Here is a 23,336-nt window from a genome sequence, read left to right on the forward strand (position 1 = left end):
GTCAGAGCCCTCATTCCCCTACACCCCAACCCTCTGCCCCAGCCCTGAGCCCTCTCCTGGACCCTGAACCCCTCATCCCCAGCCACACCCCAGACCCCGCATCCCCAACCAGAGCCCACATCCCAACCCTCTGCCCCAGCTCTGAGCCCCCTCCCACACTCCAAACCCCTCGGCGTCACCCCCACCACATGAATTTTGTTACGTGCACCAATATGGAGGTGATGTGTGACATTTCACCTCCATATTGGTGCACATAACAAAATTCATTCCGCACATGGATGTAAAAAATTAGAGGGAACGCTACTGACCACCATTCTTCAAAGTAGTGCATAGGTTTGGGGTTATGTTGAACTCCTCATAGCACCTAGATACACAGATTGCAGCAGTGACAGGGAACACTTTCCACTTCTCTGATCAGTTGAAGACCTAAGCACTGTGACCCATGCGTTCATCACCTGCAGGTTAGGCTACTGGAGCTGTCAGTATCAGGAGCTGAATGTAACTGCCCTATGGTATCTACAACTCATACAGCATGCACCAGTTTGCCCATTAAGGTAGCAAGACTGGTGTGAACATACCACACTTGTGCTTTGCATACACCACTGCTTTCCTGTCCATTTCTGCACAAAGTTCAAAATTCTAGTCTTACTATACAAGATGCCCAATGAGCTGGATCTCACTAGCCAACATGCACCAACACAACTGCTCTCCATATGGATGCTACATCTAGGGAAGCCTAGAATAAGAGTCTCATGCACTATCCCAGAGATTTCTTGGTGGCAGACACCCTGTTTGAATAATTCCTTACCAGAGGAGACCAATTTATTTTACAATGGCCTCTCTCAACACTGAGGAGGGACAACAAAGACAGAAGGATCGACTGATTTCTTGGGCAAAATACAAAGAAGAGAGGGGGTCAAAGGCTCACAATGAGAGATCCAGAAGGGGATATTGAGCAGAGATCTCTGGACAGAACCCAATGCTCCAAAAAGGAGCCAAGCGAGGATGTGCTCTAACAAGTGTTTGGAAGAAGATGTCACATCCACAGAGAGCCTCCCTGTCCAGCTTCTTCTTCCTGGGTTGACAAATGGATATTTTAGCCAATGCCAGGAGTAGGTTACCAGGGGTGATCAGACTGACCCCAAGGCCTAACCATCTACAGATAAAAATGCAAGAGCCACTGTATGCTGGCTTACTTTTCCTCCATCAGGTCTGGCCACCTCTTTGGTTTCCCTCTTGCTGACTGGGTAGTTAGTCTGAGTCCTTCCAGGGAAACAAAAGTCCAGTCTTTCTGATGGGTTTAGAGATGGGAGTTGAAGAAGTTCAGGGTAGTGTCATTATGGCCAGTTTGGGAAGGACATCCCAGGCGTCCAAGGGGCAGGATGGAGAAAAGTACAAAGGGGCTTATGGGAGAAATAGACAAACAGATGAAGGATGCTGACACCATTAGATGAGAGAGGGAGAACTTGATGTGATGGAAGAGCAGGGACTCATAGGTAGAGTTGGTGGGACACTATTGGAATGATAGGCCAGCCAGGTGATTTTAACAGCAACATTTTGAATGGGCCTGAGTGGAGAAAGGTAGCAAGAAGGTCAGAGAGGAGAAGGTTGCAATAGTTAAGATGGGAGATAATAAGAACCTGGATGATAGTTTGAGCAGTGTGGACAGATAGAAAGGGCTTAATCTTGGCGAAGGTTCAGAGAAAGAAGTGGCCAGATATGGAATTAGAGTATTTTAGCAGAGTGACTCTTTAAAACCAATTGCCTAGCTAATATTATACCTTACAAAAGGCTTTGAAAATGTCCCTCCTAATAAAGTCAGTTGAGTAAAACTGCTGTTTGTTGTATTAGAATTTAAATCACAGGCAAGGGAGAAGAGACCCCTTTGGGTAAATACTATAGGGGACGTATTATGTTAGAAGCTACTAAATGAGAGTAGAATGTGTTCCTGTATGTACTTGTGTACTCAATAAATGTGAGTCATGTGATTAAATCCTACAGATTTATTCTTTCAGTTCAAGTCACCATCAGTACTAAAATAACGTAAAACAGTATCTCATTTTAAAGTTCTAACAGTCAGTACAGCAGTCTTCAACATTCTGATGCCAGATACAACAATGAATGCAAATGTTTTTCATTATGTTTTTTGGATGAATAGAGGATAACGTGGGAGTGCATCAAACAGTGAGCGAGCATCCAGAATCCAGACAATATTTAGTTCCTTCTCATTGAACACGTCACCAGAGCCTCTATTCCAGGGACTAAACTGGGAGGAGTGGTAGATATGCTGGAGGGGAGGGATAGGATACAGAAGGACCTAGACCAATTGGAAGATTGGGCCAAAAGGAATCTGATGAGGTTCAATAAGGATAAGTGCAGGGTCCTGCACTTAGGACGGAAGAACCCAATGCACAGCTACAGACTAGGGACCGAATGGCTAGGCAGCAGTTCTGCGGAAAAGGACCTAGGGGTGACAGTGGACGAGAAGCTGGATATGAGTCAGCAGTGTGCCCTTGTTGCCAAGAAGGCCAATGGCATTTTGGGATGTATAAGTAGGGGCATAGCGAGCAGATCGAGGGACGTGATCGTTCCCCTCTATTCGACATTGGTGAGGCCTCATCTGGAGTACTGTGTCCAGTTTTGGGCCCCACACTTCAAGAAGGATGTGGATAAATTGGAGAGAGTCCAGCGAAGGGCAACAAAAATGATTAGGGGACTGGAACACATGTTATGAGGAGAGGCTGAGGGAGCTGGGATTGTTTAGCCTGCAGAAGAGAAGAATGAGGGGGGATTTGATAGCTGCTTTCAACTACCTGAAAGGGGGTTCCAAAGAGGATGGCTCTAGACTGTTCTCAATGGTAGCAGATGAGAGAACGAGGAGTAATGGTCTCAAGTTGCAGTGGGGGAGGTTTAGATTGGATATTAGGAAAAACTTTTTCACTAAGAGGGTGGTGAAACACTGGAATGAGTTACCTAGGGAGGTGGTAGAATCTCCTTCCTTAGAGGTTTTTAAGGTCAGGCTTGACAAAGCCCTGGCTGGGATGATTTAACTGGGAATTGGTCCTGCTTTGAGCAGGGGGTTGGACTAGATGACCTTCTGGGGTCCCTTCCAACCCTGATATTCTATGATTCTATGACTCTCAAACTTTTTCATAGTATGGACTGTGTTTTAATGCTGAGAATGTCTCATGGATCACTGTCCCTCCATTTGTGATTCTATAGTCCACCTTCTCTCCTGTTCATGATCACTAACTATCCCTCGGGCAACTACAACACTTACAATACTCTTCAATGTATTTTTTAGGGCTTTTAATGTAGTTTGGCAGCTGAAAATAAGAGGGAGTCGGTACCTCTTGAGCAGCCAGCTCTCTGCCGACCATCAACATGCATTGCATGGGGCCTATTTGGAATTGTGTTTCCTGTGGAATTATAAAATACTGTTGTGGTGAGGGATCCTGCTGATTATCAGACCAAATCCCAATTGAGACTAGAACAGAAGCATGTAGGCCCATAAATTCCCTTCGCCTTTGTCACACCAAGCCAAGTCTCAAAAATCCCATGAAAAAACCATAAAACAACCAAATAAGCCAAGGTTATGTTCCCACAGCGGCTGACCTAAGTAGAATAGAGGGCCACAGTGGAGTTTGGTGCCCTCCAGTCCTAAACAATCCTGGCTGACTCATCTCTACTATGGAAAGTGTAGAGTCTCTCTTATCATTCCAATATTTTCTTGGTGTGCTGTGGATGAATTTTTAAAACCTGTTTTCTTCTGTGAGAGGATCTGTATGTCCCACACGCAGCTGGAGAGTGAATGGATTCAGTCATGGGAATGGCTGCATTACCTTCCAGCTTTGGAGTGAATGCCTATCAGTTAGGGATTGTTAATAGGCAGTCATAAAGGGGGTGGGTTTGTTGGGAGGGGCCTTCTGGATGAAGGGGTTTTGTTTCCTTCTAGCTGAGCAGAGAGGACACATGACTTTGTGCCCTGGAAGCAGTGGTCTCTTACTTGCTTAGATGCCTCAAAGGGGTACTTGAATTGTTGAGTTCCATTCCGCTGAAAAGAGGACCTGACAGATTTTACGGCCACAAGGGGACCAGTACGGTTCCCTGCTCTGACCTCCTGCATAGAATTTCACTCAAAAATTTCTGTATCAAGACCATAATTTCTGGATGAACTAGTGCACATCTAGAAAGACATCCAGTCTTGAGGAGAATCCACCAAATTCCTTGGCAAGTGGTCCCAATGATTAATTACCCTCACTGTTAAAACTTTGCACCCTATTGTCTGACTGAATTTGTCTAGATTCAATTTCCACCCACTGGATTTTATTTTGACTCTGTCTGATAGATTAAACGGTTCTCTGCTATTGGAAATCTCTTCCCATATAGGTTCTTACTTATACATTTGTTTGTTTAAGAAGGGAAAGCCATGAAGGCTCTGTCTGACTGCAGCAAACAGGGAATCCCTTTGTTTTTCTCTCTAAATGCAAGAAGTTAAAATTGTTTGTTTTGGGCCCTGGAGAGGAGGAAATTGGCCAACCGATGACTCCCCAGAAAAGAATATATTGATTTTTTTAGACTCTTGTATTCCCCTCCCCTTCACAGAGTGAGAAACCCCTTAGTTTCTAGGATGTGACAGTGACCATTTTCCTGTGTCTTCGACTAAACAGTAACTTGTCCCCACTTGAATTCACGCTATACCCTCAATTACTAACATGCTCATTAAATCAAACCATGGACCTTTTTTCATGCTTGTATATCACCACAACAGCCAAAGGGATTTTTACCCCTTATTTTCAAAACACCTCCGGACCAAAATGCCTTTTGGTATGGTGTCAATATGGTAGGGGTAAAGTATATTCTGCACTTGTATAGGGGTAAACTCTGTGATCCCGTGGGGGTGTTTTCCATCTGCAATACTATGAATTTGCATTAATAAATGTCAATCCAAAGAGTATAATTACTGAAGAAAGTTGAAATCACTTGAAAATATAGGCTCATAATGGATTTAATCACAATTGTACTATCACTGTAACACAGCCCAAACTAATAACTTCCAACAAAAGACAGCTATGGGAGCAAATTATGTAATGAGCACCACAAAGTATTTTAAATTTCTCTGATTTTCTGCAGCCATCCTCCACCTCTCAGGAACTGTCTGCCTCTTTTAAAATATAAAATATTGTGGTGGTTTGGGAATATATTTATTGGCATAATGGTTCATATAATCTAGGGTATTTGTCAGAAATCAGAACTTGATGCTTAAGAGGAAGGGAAAAAATGTGCATAAAAACTTTGTAATGCATAAGTCTATGAAACACGGTGTAGGAGAAAAAATCCTTCCTGACCATTCAAAGAGATCTGCAGTGCCTCGAAGCATGAGCGAGGATTGTTCCTGGGACATTTTCTTAGCTTTTAAGAGTTCCGTGCAGGAAATTCTCTTGATGGCTTTCTTGGGAAAAATACGTGCTGTAGAGGGAAATTAAATTAATTTTCCCAGAGTACCTGCTATATTTATTGAGAAAATAATACTTCGGTCTCCCGTATCTCTATGCCTTCATCAATCCCATCTAACGTGATACTACTCCTCCCTGAGCTCGTCCACAAGGTCATCAAATTGATTTTTCAATACTTTGCACTCCTTACAGTTATCAGAAATAACAGCATTTTGCCCGTCTGTTGTTGCCTTCAATTTTCTTCTGAGTCTCCTGCAGTTTTATTCCAACATCTTCAAGCTTCCTATCTGTGGCAGCCCTAGTGGCCTAAATTACATCCTAGTTTGCATTGTAACTCTCACAGTCTTTTCATACTGTCTCAATCTGTGGCCTTAAGGAGTACTTGGATGGGGGATCCACAAGGTAAATCCAGTGTGCTCCTGGAAGTGGTACTGGGGATTCTGGAAGTGACATGCTGCCTTTTGAGTCAGTGTTGAACCAAGGCCCCCATGTCTTGCTAACAGGAACTGTACCATTGGAGATGGTGTCCTCTGAGTTAAACACAAAGCCAGCATTCTGACTGCTTGTGATCATCAGACCACTTTTTGCAAGAATGGGGGTGTTAGGCCAGGTGATGTGAGCATGAGATAGTTGGGGGTTATTACATTCTGCCTGTCTAAATTCCACAAACAGCTTCTATTGGACAAGATATTTTTCTCTTCCTGTTTGTGTTGTGTGGTATCTCCCCCACCGCTAAAATGCAGCAATGTCTGTGTTGAAATGCACACCTTCTTTAACAATGCACTGGAGCGCTGTACAAATTTTGGTGCACATATGAGTTCTTAAATTTTGTAAACCTTGTAGAGTGGTGGATGAATGGATTACAGGTTCTGCATAAATTACTATGTTCAAGTCTCTGTATTGAACACTTCAGCCTTATTAATACGGTTATCTTTATTAGGTATATTGGTTAAACACAGAGGTTAACGCAGAGGACAGGGAGATGGGACTCTTGGAGTCTGCTGTTGGTACAGCCTCTGCCTCATTGGGAGACATGGGGGAAAGCAGGTAAACTCTCTGTGCTTCAGTTTAATCATCTCTAAAATGGATACAATACTGACCTGTCTTACAAGTGTGTTGTGAGACTCAATTAATGCTTAGGAAGTACTCTGAGATTTTGGGATTAAAAAGTGATTTTCACTTTTCATTTGTAATTTCACTGTAAGTAAGATTAGACAAAGTGGGGAAAGCTAATTGTTTACACCTGGGAAAAACGGTGGAGTGAGGACTGCTCTGTCAGAAGGACAGAACTTGCAAGATGTTATAAAGACCTATTTTACTAGTGTCTTCCTAGACTTCTCCTGGATTCCATTTTAACCTGGCTGGCTGCACACCAGGATCACACTTGCTTCTGAATTATGCAACTGTCATTGCAGCCAACTTCATAGAATGTCTCCTCCTTTGCACTGAGTTGTACTAGGAGTCTGGTATGTGTTCTTGTTCTTTGCAGGTTTTAAATGAATTTGCTTCTGGTGGCAGCCTTGCAAGTTTGTAATGCAACGGACTCTTTTACTTGTTGCTGCAGATGGAATGTATATTAAATATCTTAAGAAAATGATTTCTTTAAGGGGGCGTATGTGCCCTTTGAATGTACTGTGCTTCAGTGCAGCTTGGCAGTGATATGGCATAGCAGATAAGTGACAACCTACTGTGATTTTCTGAATGCGTGTCAGAATATTTAGTTCTAGTTATACATTCTATTTGAATCAAAAAATCTGTGTACATTTTTCAGCTTCTGGAATGCTGCTGTCATAATCTTAGGTAATGTTATTTGCTCACCCTTTGCTATTTTGTATTTCAGGAGTTTCCAACCCAACATTTTTGATTTTTCTTTCATTTTTTAAAAATTCAGCTCAAGGATTTGGAACTGATCATCTTTTTCTTCTTCTTACCATATTTTTAATATTCACCCCAATTCAAAAATAGGTGCCAGATCCTCAGCTGCTGTAAACTGGTTTAGCTCTGGTGATTGCAGTGGAACTATGCCAGTTTACACCAGCTGAGAATTGAGCCCCGGGTTCTCATTGTGCATTTTCGGCACAATTCTGATGGAAGTCTTTGTGCCAAATTCATCTTGGACGCAAATGATTTTGCAAGTTACACTCAGTGGTAAGTGGGTAAGGAAGCAGGTGTCAACAGAACGGTTGTGTAACTTGCACCAGTGTGACATCTGTCGGGACCAGATTCTCAGTTGTGGTACACAGAGCAGGTTGGAGGAGGTGGTGTAAAACTCACCTTTGCACTTCCCTGATTTTGTGCCAGTTGTGCTCCAGTCTGGTTTCTTGTGTAAATTAGAGCTGCTCCAAATCATCCTCATCAATTTGTGGCAAACCCCAAAGGGATATGGCCACCTTATAGATTAAGTGTCACCTGGATTGATCTCTGGCTAGGTTCTTAAGCTGGTCTGGATGGACATTGAGTTTATGTCCATCACGGCAATCTTATCACTCCACTGAAGTTTTGGTGCCCAATTATGCCAATCCGAGGGGCAGGAAGAGAAGGCGTAGCTGGACAAACAACAAAGAGAGAGTATGAGATAAAGCAGTTACATTGACAGTATAACTAGGTTGTTAGATAGTCTGCTCACGAATACATAGGCTTTACAACACAGTTGTATCTTGCATGTAATTACATCATTGCTGAATTTGTCCCAGTTTGTTGTAACTAGATAATACATGTATTGGTATTGCTGAAGTAAAACTGCTTTGATGATATTTGAAATCAGATAAAGAGTAAAAAATGTACAAAGTTATTAATAAGCAGCAATGTTCATTGTCTCTTTATACTTTAAAGCTAGAAATAATGAAGAAAGGGATGGATGGGAAAAGAGAAGTGCATAACCAATGTAGACATATCATTTATATTAAGGGATAGTGACCAACTCTTTGTAAACACACACAGGCCAGATTTTGCAGTTCTCACTCAGGTAAAGCTGGCATTGGCTTTAAAATGAGGCTTTCCCAAGTACGGACTGACAGCCAAATCCTTCTCCCTTCGTTCACCAATGGGAATACTCCTACTGAAGACAGTAAATTGGTAGGGTGAGCAGGATTTGGACCTTATTTTCTCCATCAGCCAGAAACCATTCTTTTAAAGAAGCCAGTTTGCAAAGGTTGCCATTGCTGGCATTGATGTCAGGAACTGTTGGTGATTTCCAGTTTGTTAATATTAGCTTTGTCGCCATAAATGGTACTTGAAGTAGTTGGCTATTTCCCAGGAGTCTGATATTTGAGGGAGAGAGAGTTGTCAAGTCACATTAGACAAAGAAGTGCGGGTCTCAAGGAGGCAGTGATGTTCAGAGTGCACTCCTGCATAGCTATTAATTTGAATTCAGAAGCAAACAAAGATGTATTTTGGTTTTGTCTTCCCCTCTGACTGTTTACAAGCAAGATTTAAAATCATGTTGAAAGTAGTCCTTGTCTTGTGCTGTTTTCTTAATGGTACTTTTCCGTTGCATTCTCAAATTCTGTGCAAAGCAGAACTATTTATCCTAAGTATGAAACACAGCTGAAGGCACTTGCTGCACGAAAGGTTCAGCTCCATTGGCCCATTCCTATTCCCACGGAAGTCAGTGGCAAAATGCACGCTAACTGGAACTGGGCCAAATTCAGTCTCCCTCATGCTGCAGTTCTTCAAGGGGTTAGGAACAGCCAGAATTAGACCAGTGAACAAGGGTCAATGTCTGCCTGCTGATGCTAAATAATAAGGCTAAAGAGGATCTTAGGGATAATGGTAGCATGACAAATGGGAATGAGGATATGGAGGTAGATATTACCATATCTGAGGTAGAAGCGAAACTCGAACAGCTTAAAGGGACTAAATCGGGGGGCCCAGATAATCTTCATCCAAGAATATTAAAGGAATTGGCACATGAAATTGCAAGCCCATTAGCAAGAATTTTTAATGAAACTGTAAACTCAGGGGTTGTACTGTATGATTGGAGAATTGCTAACATAGTTCCTATTTTTAAGAAAGGAAAAAAGGTGATCCGGGTAACTACAGGCCTGTTAGTTTGACATCTGTAGTATGCAAGGTCTTGGAAAAAATTTTGAAGGAGAAAGTAGTTAAGGACATTGAGGTCAATGGTAAATGGGACAAAATACAACATGGTTTTACAAAAGATAGATCGTGCCAAACCAACCTGATCTCCTTCTTTGAGAAAGTAACAGATTTTTTAGACAAAGGAAATGCGGTGGATCTAATTTACCTAGATTTCAGTAAGGCGTTTGATACCGTGCCACATAGGGAATTATTAGTTAAATTGGAAAAGATGGGGATCGATATGAAAATTTAAAGGTGGATAAGGAATTGGTTAACAGGGAGACTACAGTGGGTTCTACTGAAAGGTGAACTGTCAGGTTGGAGGGAAGTTACCAGTGGAGTTCCTCAGGGATCAGTTTTGGGACCAATCTTATTTATTCTTTTTATTACTGACCTCGGCACAAAAAGTGGGAGTGTGCTAATAAAGTTTGCGGATGATACAAAGCTGGGAGGTATTGCCAAGTTAGAGAAGGACCGGGAAATCATACAGGAAGATTTGGATGACCTTGTAAACCAGGGTAATAGTAATAGGATGAAATTTAATTGTGAGAAGTGTAAGGTTATGCATTTAGGGATTAATAATAAGAATTTTAGTTATAAGCTGGGTACGCATCAATTAGAAGTAACAGAGGAGGAGAAGGACCTCGGAGTATTTATTGGTTGATCATAGGATGACTATGAGCCGCCAATGTGATATGGCCATGAAAAAAGCTAATGTGGTCTTGGGATGCATCAGGCAAGGTATTTCCAGGAGAGAGAAGGAGGTTTTAGTACCGTTATACAAGGCACTGGTGAGACCTCACCTGGAATACTGTGCATAGTTCTGGTCTCCTATGTTTAAGAAGGATGAATTCAAACTGGAACAGGTACAGAGAAGGGCTACTAGGATGATCCGAGGAACGGAAAACCTGTCTTATGAAAGGAGACTCAAGGAGCGTGGCTTGTTTAGCCTAACTAAAAGAAGATTGAGGGGAGATATGATTGCTCTCTATAAATATATCAGAGGGATAAATACCGGAGAGGGAGAGGAATTATTTAAGCTCAGTACCAATGTGGACACAAGAACAAATGGATATAAACTGGTCATTGGGAAGTTTAGACTTGAAATTAGACAAAGGTTTCTAACCATCAGAGGAGTGAAGTTTTGGAATAGCCTTCCAAGGGAAGCAGTGGGGGCAAAAGACCTATTTGGCTTTAAGATTAAACTCGATAAGTTTATGGAGGAGATGGTATGATGGGATAACATGATTTTGGTAATAAATTGATCTTTAACTATTCATGGTAAATAGGCCCAATGGCCTGTGATGGGATGTTAGATGGGGTGGGATCTGAGTTACTACAGAAAATTCTTTCCTGGGTATCTGGCTGGTGAATCTTGCCCATATGCTCAGGGTTTAGCTGATCGCCATATTTGGGGTCGGGAAGGAATTTAAACCTTGAGGACTTCAATAGCTCAGACATAGGTGAGAGGTTTCTCGCAGGAGTGGGTGGGTGAGATTCTGTGGCTTGTGTTGTGCAGGACTAGATGATCATAATGGTCCCTTCTGACCTTAGTATCTATGAATCTGTGATTCCCTTGGAAACTTCTGAGAGCTGCATATGCACTCGAGCAGAATTTGGCCCTAAATGAAACTTTCCTACTATCTGTGCAGTGCTGTGCAGTTGTCTGCCAGTGCTCAGAAAAGTGCAAGAGTGCAAAAGGCTAGGCTGTTCAACAAGATTTTTCGTTTAAAAATGAGATGTGTGATTTCAAATAAATGCTGCGAGTAAAACTCCAGAGTTAAAGTAGCTCTTAACTGTCTCCACCACTGCTGAACATAGGTGCTGGAACTGAGGGTGTTGGGGGTGCTGCTGCACCGCCTCGCTTGAAGTGGTTTCCATTGTATACAGGGTTTATAGTTTGGTTCAATGGTTCTCAGCACCCCCACTATAAAAATTGTTCCAGCACCCCTGCTGCTGAAGGAGTTTGTCACTCCACAGACTGTGTATTACAAGTCCACAAGTTCCCTCATGTTAAAAAACGGTAAGGGAAACATGCACCTTAATCCCCAGTATGGAAGCACATGCTTGAGTATTTTCTCTTGATGAACTATATATAGTTCCGAGGAACACAAAGTTCTGTGTGTGTGTGTCCCAGGATGGAACTGAATCTATATTCTTGACAGCTGTGTGTACATCATCCCTTCCCCTAACTAAGGGCTTGAGTCTGCACTTAGGCTTCACTGAGCATTTTGCCTGCGAAAGGAGAGAAAGATTGGCTCATAATCTTATATTGATTAGTATAATTTTTCTACATTAGGCTAAATAAACTTTGTCTTGTTCTGTGTGTAAGACTGCATTACAATGGACTTAAGAAATAAGAGGGGAATTTATTACTTCCCACGTGATAATTTAGCAGCTTTGTGAATTTGATGTCTTTGGTAATATTGTTTTCTTCCTCCTACAGTTTTCAGAGATACTGTATCAACAAGTAAGCATGCCCTTTTAGAACTGGGGCACTCATAACTTTGAAACATACATAGAACACAAGCACTGCTCACACATAAAAACAAGAGGAAAATGTTTCATCTAAAGGCTGTAGGAAACCCCCCCACAGTTTCAGTTAGAAATGGTAAGGAGGATTGTAGTTTGAAAAAAACAGAGATTCCAGGTGTGTGAACAATCAAAGCCTTCAATGTGTTTATTGAGACATTTAATCCATGTCTCAAAATGTAACATGATTACATTTTTTACAATTCTTTGGTAAATGGAAATCTGCTTCATAAATTGAGTGCAGTAAGTGTTTGTCAATTTGCAGACATCTGAATCAGGAGAAGCAAATAGCAATTTACTAGTGCAAGGACCAACATACATAACAATGTGCAATCTCAAGGGCATCCTTCAGTTATTAATGACAATGTATGTTACTAGGTATTTTAAGTCCTATTTACTTGAATATGCTGCTCTGCAATTCAAAGTAATGTTTCATTAAAAAATATTTAGGGGTTTTCATGCCCCCTTGAAGGAAATAAGCTTCATAGATGTTAGAGTAGCAAATTCTAAAGCATAGAATAATTTGTAAACAGGTTAAGAATTACAGGAGGTAACCACATGCATAATTCATGGCAAAAGGAAATTAATATTCTTTTTCTTTGGTAAAACCAAAGGAGAGCTTAATGTTTTTTTTTCAAAAAATTAATAAAAATTTACTGCCGGCTACCGGATGAAATCCCGGCCCCACTGACTTCAGAGGGGCTAGGAATTGTCTTTTACTAATGACCTCGCTTTTCCTAGAGAAATGAGAGAATTGATCCTTTTGCTGAAGAGATTGTATCTTGTCTCGAGCATTAGTGCCACTGAGGGTATGTCTACACTGTCATTGGAAGTGTGGTTTGGAGCTCGTGTAGACATACCTGCTGTAGCTTTAATCTTGCTAAAAAATAGCAGTGAAGATGCGATGACATAGGCTCCAGCATCAGCTAGCAGTGTGAGTCTGTACCTGGGGTCCTGGGTGGGCTTGTACAGCCTCTGCGGCCAGGCCTGTACTGCAATTTTTAGCTGTGCTAGCTGGATTAAAACTAGCACCGCTATGTCTACATGAGCTGCAAACGCCTCCTCCAATTGTACCGTCGACATATCCTAGGACTTGTCTTCACTGCAGTGTCAGTTTGAGGAATATAACTCTGGTGTTGCCCCTAACCTGAGTCCCAAGCACCCACAACAGTCACTAGGCTGAGTTAAATGGTGCTTTAAACTGGAGCTAGCTGGTCCGTCAGGGGCTGGGGGGTTGAAGTGTGAGTGCTGCTCATGCTGAAGCTTGCAGTGCAGCAGGAAGTCAGCTACTCTGTGCTGCCGATCCAGGTGAGCAATAGTACTGCATTGTCCCACTAGTTTTAATCAGGTAGATTGCACAGTCTAGAGGCTAGAATGCTGGACTGGAACTCAGGAGACCTGGTTCTGTTCCCAGCTTTGTCATTGGCTTGCTGAATGAGAAGTTACTTCCTGTTCTGTGCCTCAGTTTCCCCATCTGTAAAATGGGGATAATGATGCTGACCTCCTCTGTAAAGCACTTGAGATGGACTGATGGCAAGTGCTATCTAAGGATTAGGTGGTGGTGGTGGTAAGAACTGCTTCAGTGGAGACTTATGCTTGTACTTAACTTCATGCACATTGACGAGTCCTGAGTCCATCAGAACCAGGGCCCAAGTCAGGAAAGGAAAGAATTCAAAATAACAAAGATAACAGTACGTGTAAAGTTTTCTGGAAACAGATAAGGTTTTGTCCAGCAGTAAATTTAACTTAGGAAATGAAGCAACCCTTTTAAGAGGAGGAGTTGTGAGAAATGGATAGTTTTTTCCGGGACATCTTAATTTTTCAGTCACATACATTGTTTGTTACTGTTGATTGCTACAGTGTTCACAGTAATATGGATTTGGGGTTATGTTGCCAGGGACTTGGTTTAGTGTGATGCATACTGCCAGACAAAACTTTTGTTAACTGTTATCAAACACATGCACAAAGAGAGAGGAAAAATAGTAAAATAATTACAGCTGAAAAATAGAGTAATCGTGTATTTCTACAAAGTTTTAAATTTTTTATAAAGTATAAGAGTTTCCTTCAGTGAAAGTTTTAAAATGGCATTCAGTGCTTTTGTTGGAAAAAAGAGAGAATGAATCAGTTTTAAGTAGGGGCTAAAGTTCAGTTCCAGGTTTGTGTTTTTTGTAAAGAAACCAGATAAACTCACCCAAAAGGAATGATGAGGGAAGAGAGGAAAGAACAGCAAAAGATAGGTGTCACGGTTACAGGGTGATCTGCCCTTTAGGGTCCCTTCCAGTCCCCCTCATTCAATCCTTGAGTGAAGGGCCTGGCTTCTTCCACCTCACTCTGGGTGGAACCATGTGGTCCAACCACTCTTTGCCTGGATCTCTGGGCTACTGGCCCCTGTTTACCAACTCTGCCAACCTGACAGGCACAACTGTGTTTGGCACCTGTAAGCCCTTTTCTTCTGGGCATCTGAGACCAGCGAGCTGATTCTAGTGAATCCAAAGCAGCTTCTTCAAAACAAAGCATGATTTATTCTTTCACCCAAAGATACAGTACAAAGGGATAAAGCAAAAAGGCCTATGTGCATATTTTCCCCTACCTACCCCTTAATCTTTTCTTGCAAGCTTTAGTGAGCTCCATTCAGCTCAGTTACCTCCATGTGTGGGTTGGACAAAGCAGACTGCATTGTTGCAACCTGTGAGTCTGTGTTAGAGATTCCCCTCTAGCTGCTGCTGACAGCTCATTCAACTCCCCCCTCCCCGGTCAGCGTCTTTAAGGTTTTAACATCAGCCTAAGAAAAGTAAACTTTGTCAGCCTGGCAAAGGGGCAGCTATCTTGTTCTATCAAAATCCCCAGATTTAAGCACATTTTTGACAGCAAATATATGGCTACGCTCTTTCATATATTTTCAGAAGATTTTAGTTTAATTTTTGTAACTGTACCAAAAGTCTTGCGAAGCTGTAACTAGCTCTTGTGGCTGTTTACGTTCTTTTAGTTGTTGAAGGAAATTTACTTTACATAATGTTTTTACTTTAGTTTGAAGGGGTTTGTTTAAATAACAAGCTTCCACAATGTATGGAATTTTCAAAAAGCGCTCAGTTTTGCCCCCACTCTGCTCCCTCAGCAGTCAGTGAGGAAACGCCCCTTGGTGTTCGTAAGAGCAGAATTAGCTGCATTTCATGCTGAGCAGTTTTGAAAATGCCACCAAATATGTCTATAGGTGAAAATGACAGCTAGCCACTTTTTACTCACTCTGAACAATTTGAGACCCTAGCCCTGCAATGAGTTCTACATTATGTCATGTTTCTCATGTGAGCAGTCCCTATTGACTTCAGAGGACTACTCACATGAGTAGTAATACATGTATAAGGATTTTCAGGACAGGGCCATACAACTATGCAAGGGTTGGGTATGCCGAACATAGTTCTGTAAAGCATAATGCATGATTGGTTTGAAAACAAGCATATCCTAGCAGTTATTTTATATAGCATCTGTGAGCTCACGCTGCTGCTGTATATAATATTCTATTTCTCTCTTTGCAAAGCATCATGCCGTTGTCTGTGTTGAAATTCTGGGAGCTGTAATGAATAACTTGTCAGAATGTACAAGAAGAGAGTGTGAGAATGTCTGTCTGCTCTGTAAGATTTGGTAGATAACAGTCATGCAAGGCAAGAGAGATACAGCATGGTTAGATATGTGAGGTGTTCAGCCATGATGTTTAAATGCTTTTGGACCTGATCCTGCAAGCAGAACTTCTGTTGAAGTCCATGGGAGCTCTGTACTCAGAGGGGTTGTAGGATTGAAACTTTTAGTTTTAAGTGTCCATGTGTGTTTTACTAGTAATGCTACATTGAACCAGCTGTGTTGTCAACTGGATATCACCAGTAGGCCCAGAGGCAATGATCTTTAGCTGAAGATGTGTATTTGTCATGTATTAGATTACATCATTTTCACCATCTGCTTGTAGAGGAGAAAATAACTTTTCACAATGTTTTAATACACATTGCCATCATGAAAATGCTTTCTGTATTTACACCCATGGTGACATTGATCTTAAGCTCCACTGTCTTTCTTTAAATCCATTATCGTCAACTTGCTAGTTTTTGCCATATGTAAAAGTTAAATATTTTCATTGCAGCATACGGTAGAGACCAGTTAATCAAGGAAGAGACTGTATTAAGGGCTAGAGTCTTGGTTGGAGTAAATCAGCGCAGCTTCATTTAAATCAACAGAGCTAAATCAGTTTATGCCTGCTGACAGTCAAGCCATCAGTCATAAGTGCCCGATATAGCGCAAATCACTGGCTTTGTGCCATGGGGAAGTGCAAATAGCAGCAGCACAGTTTCCCTTCTTAATTTTCTCTCTCTGCCACCTGATCTCTGTCAGACATGAAAAGACTCCTTGTGACACATCCCATCCGACGCAGTGGAGGAGACAATTAGCTGCCTCCTGCAGCAGATGCCTGCACTGATCCGTTTAGTAAGGAGGATGTTGTGTGAGCAGAGCAGCCGCACGCTGCCTTACAAATAAGTAGCTTCTGAGTTCAGTCTGTCAAGGATGCAGCAAATGATGAATGAAAGACACGCACATACAGTGATGGATAAAGCCAGTCCTCTATCTTGAAATACTGTAGTAAACAAAGACTGTACATCTGTAATCACTTCTTTTTGACTGAATATTAATTTTCCATTTCTAAAACATCAGTATTTTTCTGGGCTATTGTATCTGACATGATGATGATGACACTATGATGATAACGTCCCATATATGCAGAAAAATTAAATTATCTTCTGATTTAAGTTTTTGCTTAATATTGTCTCCTTGAACCTAATCACAAATAATTAACCTGCCAGTCCATAAAGAAAAAATAGCTTTGCATTAGGATATGTAATTACATATCACACATTCATACCTGAATGAAAAGAGAATATGAGAATTTCCAGTTTTTCTCTTAATTGGACCTGGAAAGGAATTAGTACATTTATTTGGTGATATTTACTACATCCAACAGATCGAGGTATCAGTTTAGGATCTAAAAGCGCCTCATCATAATGATAATTGCATAAGAATATCAACTTTGCTCATAATTTCTTTCCGATACTTCTGTGCCAAATTAATTCTAGTGTAATCGGTGGTGTTCTTGGATACATGGAGCTCTGTTGTTGAAAGGGGTAAAAGTTGGTATTTCTACTAAGCATGACATGAAGGAGTGGTGAAAAGAAGACTGTGTGTGTGGAAAGATTTGAAAATGTGTTAGCTCTGTGGATTAAAGATAAAATGTAAGCGCAAATAAGGAGCTGGTTGCAAAATCAAATGTAGGGAAAACAAGAGAAGTGGTGTCAGATTTGCTGATCCTTATGACTGTTCTGCCTGGTGAATGGAGAGAGGCCACCAGAAGAAAACTGGAGTAGTCTGTGAAGAATATACTTGCTTTAGGGCACATCTACACTTAAACTGCCGCAGTGGTGCAGCTGCACTGTTCTAGCCCTTTAATGAAGATGCTCTAAGCTGATGGGAGAGAGCTCTCCTGTTGGCACAGTTAATCCACCTCCCCGAGAGGTGGGAGCTATGTCGGTGGGACATCGCGCTATCTACATGGGAAGGTGGGGGTTAGGTTGATATAACTACGTCACTCAGGGGTGTGGATATTTCATGATGTAGTTCTACCAACCACCGATATAGGTAGTTATACCGGTTTAGGTCTGTAGTGTAGACCAGATCTTCGCAAACACACAACCGCTTTGATTGTGCAGTTAGGATGGTGATGCAGAAGAAGTTTAGTACTAATAGGCGTGACTTGGCATCTGCTAGCACCCTTGCTCCTTGTGTCTGCCCCTTCTGTACACAAGCATCAAATGCAGAGGGTAGAACTATGGTATCACCAGTAGAGGGGTTCTGGAATTTTTTGCAGTGGCAACGTTCAGGATCACACAGGCAGAAGGGCCAGTGGTCACCCATGCTGGGGCTACCCTGTGGCAGACAGGCAGCTGGCACTAGACTATATTAGGGCCCTTTGTTTTTTCTTTTAATTTTATTGAATTTTCCCTGGAGATTTATCAGTGTTTATTATTACAACAACAAAAAGAGGTGAAAATCAGTGGGAAAAAAACAATAATTTTTTCTGGGTAAATATTGGGGTTTATTTTGGTGGACGGAAGGACAGGGGAAAAAGTATTTAGTAGATGAATGCTTTGATAAGGGAATTCACTGTGGTTTGCTGCAGAACTAAAACAGAACTCGAAATACAATGCCATCTCTGAGTTTAAGAAAACAATATCTCTGATCCCCAAATAAAACTTTTCAATTGAATAAACAGTTTACTGTTCTAGACTTGGAACTATTAGACTATAAATATTTACATTTAATAATTGGGCCACACATTTGCAGAGCATACACTCAACTTCATCCTTTTCTCCTTTTTTGTTTTTTTTAAACTTTTGAATACTTCCTTGTGTTCTGAAATGTACTCGGCTACAGATTTTCATTTTCTTCCCATTTTAGTATGTCAAACCTTTAAACTGTTATCTGCTAACAGCTTGAAATGCGTACATGCTGGGTGTGAGATTCATCTATACGTTCAGATGCGCATGGCGCTTCAGAGCTTGCGTGTGTGCCTGTTTGTTTATTGTTTATTGTGTGTATCTTCTAGACCAGGGGTCTCCAAACTTTTTGAATCGCACACCCCCAGGGCCAGAAGCAAAAAATCAAAGAATCAAAGGTCCAGGAGCACTGCTGCCACCATGCCGGCGGTGCTTCTTCGGCGGTGCTCCTCCCACCACGCACCTCCACGGATGCTCGGGGGTGCGCACACCCCACTTTGGAGACCACTGTTCTAGACTAATACATAGCCTTACTTCAACAGACAGGTTTGCATATACACACAGACTAATGTATTACCGTAATACACATATCTCATGTAATATGTTGTATTTCCTAACCAAACAAGTTATTTTTATATATTTGAATGATACAAAGTAGGATGAAAATTGGGGAAAAAACAAATAATACTTTTTTACGCAATTTTTATGGTATAAATCAGTTTAAACTGAAAATGAAGGGGTTTAACTATATTGCAACAGTATGAAAAAGGATCTTGAAGTAATGATGGATACCCATATAAACACATCTCTACAGCCTGTAGAGGCAGTTTAATAAGGCCAATTCAAGGCTCAGCTGGAGCAGGAAAATAGATGCTGAAGAATTGTGATGAGATGATATTTAAGTTCTCTGATTATTTCCAGGTTGGGGTCAAATATTCAGTTTTTGCCACTACATTTTAAAAAGATGTTGCACCCCTTTGAAAAATACCCAGAGAAGGGCACGAAAGGGATGCTGAGTACCGATAGTGATATGCTACAAGATTAGGCTACACCATGAAGAAGAGAAATATCCAAGAATGGCTATGGGAGTTATTTGAATAATTTATACAAAAGGACATTGCCAAGATTGTTCTTAATGTTCTAAAATAATTGTTATTATTATAACCACCCTTTAGTGAAAAATGGAAGAGAAAATGATTTCCTTACTAAATACCTTCCTGGCTGCCCCTCTTTTGCATACCATTATTATTATTATTGGGGTTTCCAGTGTGTGGGTTTTAACCTATTTTAAAACAAAAAAGAGCCTGCAGACTGTGAAAAGCAATTGCATAGGCTCTACAAATTATGTAACAAAAAAAGCGCAAGGTACTGTGGGTAAAATCTGGAGCCAACCAAACATTGCAGTGTTTTTTCAAGTAAAATTTTAAGTGGATAATGCCTTTCCATATTATGATGGTTAGTGCATAGGGTGGTGTAAACGGGCATTGGAATGAAGGCAAACCAGAGGTACATAATCTCAGAAAACCCTCACTTGGAGAAACACTCACACCCACTCCCAATCTGTTTTGTTTGTAAACTCACCTCTTTTGGAATGTTTATGATATGTAGAATGTCAGGAAGGTACATTTTCCCCAGTGCGTTGCATTGAAGAATTATGTGTATTATGCTTTTCTTTTCCACCTTCCAAAGTAGTGTCAAGTTTTACCAAGGGCTGGTGGCAGAATACTTGATTTGATGGATTGGTGGTCTGAGCTAGTGCAGCAGATCTTGTGTTCCTAAAAGAATGGCTCTCTGTGCAAATTACAGCCTGCAGAAGCTGTTGAACAAATTGCAGCTTTCTTAAAAAAAGATTGGCTGGGGGAATCTACCAGCAGCGCCATGCAATCCCACACTGGGGATCTGTGGTTGTGGCCAAAGTGGTGTGGAAGTAGCACGCTGGTCTCGGTGGGGAGAGAACGCCTTATGAATTTGTTGAACAAATTCTTCTGCTCGATGCGCAGAGCTGCACTGACAATCTGCACTCTGAAGCAGAGCATTTGAAGGAGACAGTTTATCCTACCTGAATATCGATTGATTTCCATTAATCTGTCTCTGTATTTGTGTGGCAGTGATAACTAAGGTATGCAAGCATTTATGCTTAAGTGGGAAATGTGGGAGATCCTCATGGATCCCTGTCTCCTAAAATACATCTTAAAAAGAAGGTGTGGTCAGCCATATTTGCTTTATCCATTCCCCTGCTCCAAGCACGCTAAAGCTTCCAGGCTTGAGTATTTTATATTTTTCCCTGTAACAAAATCAGGGTTTTTAAACCTCGATCTGAACACTTTTTAAAGCTGAATTTCCGGCGAGTATGAAGACGGAAGGGATTCTTTGGGGCTCTAAGAGTATCTTTCAATTGCTTTTTCATCTTTACCTTGAGAACAGTTACCATTGTGCAAAATTTTAAATGCACACTGTTCCCAGTTGTGTTGTTTGTTTGCTACTACAATTCTCAGTGTGCTTTTCCCTATATATTTTTAAGTGCAATGAGAGTCAAAGAGTGAGCCTTCATATATTCTTAGAGTATTAGGAAGATAAACTCCTAAAAAAAGTATAGGAAATGCAAAAAGTTAGGTTAGAATAGGGCTAAGATTTTACACGCACAAATGTCTGGAAATGTAAAGTGCAATTAACAATTGCACATTCAAACAAACTTGTGTTTGACTGTGTGATCAATAGATTACACAGTCGCTTAAAAACCTGAGCACTCCCTAAGGCTCTGATTCAGCAGTCCATTCCTGTTCCATAGAGCCAGCCTAACCTTAAAGAAATACTTCAGTTGCTTTACTGAATAGGGATGGACTTTTAAGTATGGACTTAAATGCTGGGCTGAACCGAGGCCTATGCATTTGCTCTACTCTGTAGAACATATAACGTGAAATTTGTGATGCCAAGGTCCTGAAGAAAAGGCCTGCTACCGATTTTAAAATAGGAGGAGACTCTGCAGGGTTAGAATAGCTTGTTAGGAAGGGTGATGGGTCTGGACTCAGAGCTTCAAGAGCTGTGTGCAGGTGGTTGTGTATAGGTGCATATTAGCATGTGCATGTATCTAGATATCTTCCCTCAATGGCAAATCCTGTACCCTCCTTGTGTGGTTGTGAGGGACATCCAGGTAACAGAGCCGGATGATGTGCACATAGGAAGGCAGAGCAAGATCTGAGTAGCTGATGCAGGAGACACCCCATGTGTGCCACAGAACTTTTCAGGGTTATGCCATGAGTGTCTGGAACTGTTGGGTTCTGAAGGGGGGCAGGGTGGCTCAGGTCAGGACTGGGGTAGGACAGGATTGCTGTCATGCAGATCCACTAGACATAGCTTCCCACAGAGTGGAGATGCAGGGACAACAGGGATTACTGTGGCCCAAGCGCTGCTGAATGGCTTGGCGGAAGGATTTCTTCTTCTCCATTCACTAAGGGTTTACATACACAGGGAAACTGACCAGCATAGTAGTAATGGTGTAATTATACCCGTGTAACTCCCCATGCAGACACTCTTATTCTGGAATAAGGGGAATTATGTTGGTATAACCACAGCAGTATGTGTATACGGGTAAATTTTTCCATGTAGACAAGCCCTCAAATTGGTACTCAGGATTGGTGTGAAAGGGATAGAGGGAGGGGCATTACTTAGCCCTCTGCACCCACTTAAAGTAACATCTGGTACATGCATGGTGTGCTATTTCCACTCACCTGCAGCTTGGTTAATTCTTAACTTTGCTTTTTCAAACATACCCAATATCCTCCTCCGCTGCAGATCTCAGACAGGCCAAGCCTGGAGTTTAAAATCGAAACCAGTTTTGTTAAGTGTGCACCAAAAAGGCATCTGAGCACTGTTTTAGCATTGGGAAAATACCAGTTGTTCTCATGCAGAAAACAAGAATCGCCTCCCAGATGGAAACAAGAGTAAGAAATGTCAGCCCCTGGCAAAGTTGTAAGCTACGGAAAATGTGGGTGTTAGTCACAGATAGGCTTGGTAATTTGTCACAAAGCAAGATTCACTGGCAAATAACTTGTATTCTGGCAGTGCCTATAATGCACTCAGACACACAACATGTACAGGAAGATCTGGTCCCAGCCACAAAGAGGTCACAATCCAAGAAGTGCAAGATGTTTTAAAATTGTGGTAAATACATTTTTCCTATACAGCTAGAGGTTAAATCACGACTCTCCATGTGGTCTGTCTAGGGGAGACAGCTGTTTGTTTTACACAAGAGCACATCTTACTGCCAGCCAAGGAGAAGCATTTCTGTAAGCTTCGGAAGCAGCTGTTTGCCCATTTCTGAGCCAAGGAAATGAAGCTGAAGGGGTGTAAGTGCATGCAGTGGGTACTGTGGATAGGAAGTGAAATGGGAGAATGGTTAAAGCCATGGGGCAAATCCTCCATGAGTGGTTTCAGAGTAACAGCCGTGTTAGTCTGTATTCGCAAAAAGAAAAGGAGTGTAAATTGCCATAGCTGACTTCAGTGGAGCTATGCCAGTTTATACCAGCTTGAGATGTGACTCGTTCGTCTTTAAAATGAAACAGGTATTTAGAGAAGAGCAGGAACATAAGGTTGTCAGTGAAAGCAACTGCATTTCTTTAGCAGGCAGACCTGCCATTGAATGGCTATTGGTTTAGCTGGCTTTTGTTGAGACCATTCTCTCTTTTTGCAGCTCTATCTGAAGAGCTAATCAAGTAAGAAAGGATGAAAGAGCATAGGGTTGTTATGTGAGTGAGAGCACTGAATGATGATGGTGCTTTGCAGGTTATAGGTGGTCACTGCCAAAAAGGTAAAGGTAGAAAATAACTTTTGCATGTAGCAATGATCCTAGCACTAATAATTCCAGCTTTCTTGACTTGGGCAAGGTATATTATTTTATACAAATAGTACCGCAGAATGGTGCAGCAGTTTAGACTGGAATGTATCTTAATGTACACTT

General features: G+C 41.5%; 1 protein-coding gene across 6 annotated transcripts in view; it reads left to right on the forward strand.

Moving 5' to 3' along the window:
- The window catches only part of PHF2 (PHD finger protein 2), a 145,204-nt gene that overhangs the window by 19,336 nt on the left and 102,532 nt on the right, over nt 1–23,336 (forward strand). Inside the window, exon 1 of one of the 6 annotated variants that reach the window (XM_073352170.1) lies at nt 3,945–6,503. The exons of the other annotated variants lie outside the window; for them this stretch is intronic. Within the exon in view, the coding sequence (XP_073208271.1) occupies nt 6,439–6,503 (65 nt within the window). The 5' untranslated portion in view covers nt 3,945–6,438. Of the gene's footprint in view, nt 1–3,944; nt 6,504–23,336 lie in introns of those variants that run through there. 6 annotated transcript variants of the gene reach the window in all.

Source organism: Lepidochelys kempii, chromosome 7, assembly GCF_965140265.1.
Source record: "Lepidochelys kempii isolate rLepKem1 chromosome 7, rLepKem1.hap2, whole genome shotgun sequence".
In the NCBI taxonomy this organism is placed as follows: domain Eukaryota; kingdom Metazoa; phylum Chordata; order Testudines; family Cheloniidae; genus Lepidochelys; species Lepidochelys kempii.